The following is a 5,603-nucleotide window of genomic DNA, read 5'->3' as shown; positions in this document are numbered from 1 at the left end:
TCACATCCTTCCCTAAGCATACTCATTGACTGAGTCATGTTCCAATAATGTGGCTGGGTACAATTCCCTCATAATCGACCTACTACTCACTAACGATATGGGCGTGAAGTACCTTGAAGCTTATAGCAATTCCAAACTAATTGTTAACCAGATTAAGGGGGAATACGAGGTCCAACGCAATAATCTCTTGCCACACCATGAAACGACATTGAAACTCACTCATTCTTTTGAAGACATCTACATTAATTATGTAGCTTTCCTCAAAATACTTATGTCGATGCTTTGGCATCACTCGCGACTACTTTAGCCTTAACATCTAGTTCTACAAAGCACATTACAATAGCTAGCTGCTAGTTATGTTGCCCAAAGTAGATCCTAGAAGCTAATGAGATTCATACAGCATAAAGAGTTTTCAAACACAATGATTGGTATTATCCAATCGTCAGCTATGTCTTACATGGCATATTTCTCGATAATCCGAAAGAAGAAATCTCCATCCAAAGGAGAGTGCCTTGATTCTTTTTTGACTTTGTCACACAGACACTATACCGCTGATTTGATGGCATACGGTCTAGATATCTATCATCAAGAAAAGCTTAAGAAGCGCTTAAAGAAGCCCATGCTGGTAGATGTGGAGCTCATCAAACTAGACCCAAACTCCCAAACCAACTCTGTGCCTAGGTTATTATAGGCCAATGATGATTGTAGATATAGTGGCTTATGTCCATCGGTGTCATGCATGTCAATACCATACAGACTTCCTACATCAACTCTCAGAAGAACTACTTCTAGCCATCACCTCATGGTCGTTTGAGATGTGGGAATGGACATCATCCGACCAATTAGCCCATTATAAACCAAAGGCCTCCAGTTTATCCTGGCCATTATAGATTATTTCTCCAATTTGGTAAAGTTAGCCCCACTCAAAGAGGTCAAGACGTCTAATGTGGTCAAGTTATTGAAACATCACATCATCTATCAGTTTGGCATCCCCTGAAGGATCAACGATAACAATCTTCAATTCATAAGTCAACCATTCCTCAAATTCTATAACAAGTTGAGAATATAAGATGTGGCTTCTATGCAATGCAACCTGGCTACTAATGGTCTTGTTGAAGCATTTAACAAGACCATCATCAAACTTCTCAAAAAGTTTATCTTTTCCAACAAACGAGATTAGAACAAAGAACTCGGAGAATGTCTTTGTACCTATTGAACAATGATCCACATTCCCACTATGCTATGCTCTTCTTCTTGGTATACGGATATGAATTTTTAGTACTACTAGCACTAGTAGAAAATCGAGTATTCTAGACGGAACATTCTAGACGGAATTTTTTCCGTCTAGAATGTATTAAACTAAACGGAAATTTTCCGTCTAGAATATTCCGTCTAGAATAAAGTATTCTAGACGGAATATTCCGTCTATAATAGTATTCTAGACGGTATTTTTATTTTTTATTTTTTTAATAAATAACCAAATATTCTAGACGGAAATTTCCGTCTAGGATACTCATCCTAGACGGAAATTTCCGTCTAGGATATTTTGGCTCATTTAAAAAAATTAACCCATTAAAATTTCCCCCCACATCGAAATTTCTCCCCCCAAAATTTTCAGCCCAAAATCAATATATTAAGAACCCCACTCCCCCCTCCCCCCTCCCCAATTCTCTTTCTAACTCCTTCCCGCTCTCTATCTTTCCCCCAGATCCTTCGACCTCTACATCCCCGACCTCCTCTTCTTCGGCGATTCGACCACCGCCGCTTCGGACCGCTCCGTCGAGTTCCAGGCCAAGTGTTTGGTCGATTCCATGAAGAGATTGGGGGTCGACAAGTACTGCGTAGCGGGGATTAGTTACGGCGGGTTTGTGGCGTATAGAGTGGCGGAGATGGCGGGGGAGGGGGCGGTGGAGAGGGTGGTGGTGATGACGGCGGGGATCGTCGCTGGTGAGGAGGAGAGGAGGGAGCTTGTCGAGAGAGAGGGGAGGGATGTTTCGGATGTTTTGTTGCCGAGGCGACCGGAGGATCTGATGGAGCTTATTAGGCGGTCGATGGTCCGGCCGCCGAGGTGGATGCCGGAGTTCTTGCTCATGGATTTCATCGAGGTCCGTATTCTGTTTTTTTTTTCTTTTTTTTCCTAATGATTTTAATTGCGAAAAGTAAATTAATTATGCGATTGATTTTAATTTCGAAAACCTAGGATTACAATTATAAGTAGTGTCGGCTAATTTGCAGTTTTATGATCAGTTTTTTATCTTTGTTAGTGGAGATAAATATCGTAAAACGTTTGTTGGAGTGCTAGAAAGAACCTTTTATGATGAACTTATGTGCTTAATTATTTACATTGCATCTCTTTATTGTTCTTTTGGCTTGGTTTGTATTAATATATGATACTTTATGTCATTTACATTTGTTAAGCTTGTGATCTTGTGTCAGAGAATCAATACAAATAATAGTATAGAGATTACAAATATTCATTGATCGAATCTGACATGAGGAAATGGACAACTGTTATGTAAACTTGAGGTTATCGAACAACGTTTGTTGCTATGGCTTGCGAATGGTGTTTTAAAACATTATTCGATGAATTAAACAGCAAATGTGACAGCTAGCTGCTTTGGTCCCTTCATGGAGTGTGTGAAACGAAGCGGAAAGTTCAGCAAGGAGTTGAAGAAGCTTCTGCAGTGTCATAGCCATTGTAAATAATTTATGTAAAAGTTTGTAAACAATTTATGTATCTCTTTACTATTTTGGTGAATGTATTATTTGAATATAATGGGATTTGATATTGTAATGTAATTAGATTGTGTTGGATATGAATATAATTTTTTGTTGTTCAATATTGTGTACATGCACCCAAAGTAGACTCTGTAAAAAAAAAAAAATAAATAAAAAAAATAAAAAAAATTACTGTAGCACAGTATCCTAGACGGAAATTCCGTCTAGGATACTAAAATTCCGTCTAGGATGCCTTTTTTAAATAAAAAAATAAAAAAAAAATAAAAAAACCAATTTCCGTCTAGAATGAGTATTCTAGACGGAAATTTCGTCTAGAATACTCATTCTAGACGGAAAATTTTGCCGTCTAGAATACAGTATTCTAGACGGAATTTCCGTCTAGAATAATCCGTCTAGAATGTATTATAGACGGTTTTCAATTCCGTCTAGAATATTCCGTCTAGGATGTATTCTAGACGGAATTTCCGTCTAGAATACAGTATTCTAGACGGAAACTTCCCAGACGGCTATTCTAGACGGAATTCCGTCTAGGATACACATCCTAGACGGAATTCTATGTATCCTAGACGGAATTTTCCGTCTAGGATGCCTAATTTTTTAGCAGTGTAGAGATCCAAATTCCATCATTGGGAAGTACTCTAACGGAGAAGATAATAACCAAAGAACATTGTCAAAAGTGTCTGCAAGAACGAAAGGCATTGGATGATTTGAGACTTAAAGCTTAATAATGAATCAAGATGTACCAGCCTCGAATATCAAGAACCTTCAACAAAATGAGTAAGCAATGATCCTTCAAGAAAGGAGACTTAATCTTACTATTCATTGACCCATGGTCATGAAACATAAGACTAAAGGTAAATTACAAAACAAATAGGAAGGCCTGTTTGCAGTAGTAATAGTCTACTCAAATAAGGAATACCACCAGATCAACCCAAACGGTAACAGGCTTATGGCACTGATCAATGAGAAATGTTTTAAGAAATATTACCCCTAAATTGAGCCTTTTATCTCTCCCATGGATATATCGGTCATGTTTAAACTTTTACCTCTGAACACAAGATTATTTTTGCACCAAAGTCACAAATCATCTTAGTTTGATCTTGACTGAAAATTTCCCGGTAAGTCATCAGGTTAATATCACACCTTTGTTTGACTCTAGGTGTCTTTTGCCACCGTCATGTTAACATTGCACCTTTGAACGGTTTGAACGTTAATCCTTCCCCCATCTAAAATTGACTAGTTAACATTATTACATTTCTATTGATCTTCCATACTGTTAAGTTAACATTACAATTCCAAATAGTATATGTCCCTTGGACTCTTTTGAATCCTACTGGTTAACACTACACCTAAGTCTACCATTTTATTTGGCACTTAACACTACACCTTTGTCAAATTCCTTAGTACTATTATGTTAATACTACACCTCTAAACAATACTCATTCTATAAACCTGATACATTAAAATCAAACCTCTATCAGTTTATTCCGTTGACTGGTTAATATTATACCTTCGTCGACTCCTTTCTTTATATTGATGAGTTGAATCCCACAAGTTGGTCACTCTCCCCTTAGAGCCATTTATGATTCTTAACTCTGTAAGATATGTTAACATTATACCTCTATCATTTAACTTTAAAACCAAAAGCAAATTATTTATTGAATTGCTACCAAAAGAGATAAACTATTATATATTTTTTTGGTCCAAATCAAAAGGCGCAAAATGATGGTAGGCCAAATTATTAGTGGAACGAGGATTGATGTTGTCAATACACTTGACCATTCTAGTCTTATGCAAGTCAATGACCCTTCATAGAAGAGCCTCTAGGTTAAATGGAACCACTTGAGCCTTGATTGCATCTAATCAGGCTCATTCCGCCCTGAAGCGCTCTTTCCTCTAAACTCGCTCACTAGATAACTCCATACACCTAGCCTGCAGCTCCTCTTTCTACTTTTGAGCCGCTTCTAACTTGGCCTATACTTTAGCTATAACAGTCTTAGCCTCATCAATTGTGGCCTACCTATTAGAAATAGTATTAGCGAATTTTGCACTTTCATTGTCGATAGCAGCAAGGTGAGCGATTAGTTCACTTAGACTTTGGTTGACTTATTTCATCTCCTTTAAATCCATATTCTCAAGCTTGCAGCATTGTGCCATGAGATGTTGAAACTCAATCTTTGCAATAGTAGTGACATCAGCCTTGCAAAGGGTATGTAACCTCTAAAAGTGGAGTTCTCTTGGCTAATCATCCTCTGATAGAGCTTGGCAAGTCTAGCTCTAGCATTGACATGAGAATATCAATATAACTCTGCAAAAAGCATCCGGTGTTAGCAAATAAGCCCTTACCTCTAACCAAAGTTCCCATAACACTCTAATTCAATGGCCTCATCAAATTCTTGATTAACATCTAAATCTCGAACTCAGCAAAATCATCAATGTCTGGAGGGGAAAGAATCTTAACCGCTACTAACCTCCATGAGCTCGCTTTAGTTGCAACTGCTAATGGCTCAGTTGTAGCAAGAGGAGCAGCTGAGGTCGTCAGGAATAAAACCCCAGTCAGCATGAAGAATGAAGCAAGTGAAGCCAACATGCTTGAAACATCAAAGACTACCGGAGAAGCCTAGGTTGGTACAACTAAAGGCTCAAAAAGCTGTACAATCATCGATGTCATCGTAACCACGATTGAGGTTCATCACCGACTATGGCAACTTTAGGTTCTGCCAACTTCTCGACTATACCTGCAAATTCGCTCTCTTTTTTAGGTTGAGGCTCATGGTCAAGCTTGACCCTCTTATTCTGATTCTTTGGTGTGACGCCCCGGGGTTCACACAAGGCTGTAGTCCAAGCTAAAACCAAGAATATCA

The 5,603-nt window shown here is 38.3% G+C and overlaps 1 protein-coding gene across 1 annotated transcript; it reads left to right on the top strand.

The window, feature by feature from the left end:
* Nucleotides 1,890-5,363, top strand: LOC109839273. Its single transcript, XM_020407702.1, has 3 exons — nt 1,890-2,105; nt 4,879-4,948; nt 5,164-5,363. Exons 1-3 carry the CDS (start codon nt 1,890-1,892, stop codon nt 5,361-5,363), a joined length of 486 nt encoding a protein of 161 aa, XP_020263291.1.

Source organism: Asparagus officinalis, chromosome 4 (assembly GCF_001876935.1).
Source record: "Asparagus officinalis chromosome 4, Aspof.V1, whole genome shotgun sequence".
Taxonomy (NCBI): domain Eukaryota; kingdom Viridiplantae; phylum Streptophyta; class Magnoliopsida; order Asparagales; family Asparagaceae; genus Asparagus; species Asparagus officinalis.
Note: the sequence above shows the minus strand (reverse complement) of the source record. Positions and strands in the feature narration are given on the sequence as shown.

Excerpts from the sequence above, each read along its gene's own strand:
- LOC109839273 (XM_020407702.1), top strand. The coding sequence starts at position 1,890 with ATGGCGGGGGAGGGGGCGGTGGAGAGGGTGGTGGTGATGACGGCGGGG. Across the intron at positions 2,106-4,878 it reads TGCTCATGGATTTCATCGAG|CTTGCAGCATTGTGCCATGA; the intron begins GTCCGTATTCTG and ends CATATTCTCAAG. Across the intron at positions 4,949-5,163 it reads TGACATCAGCCTTGCAAAGG|CAAAATCATCAATGTCTGGA; the intron begins GTATGTAACCTC and ends TCTCGAACTCAG.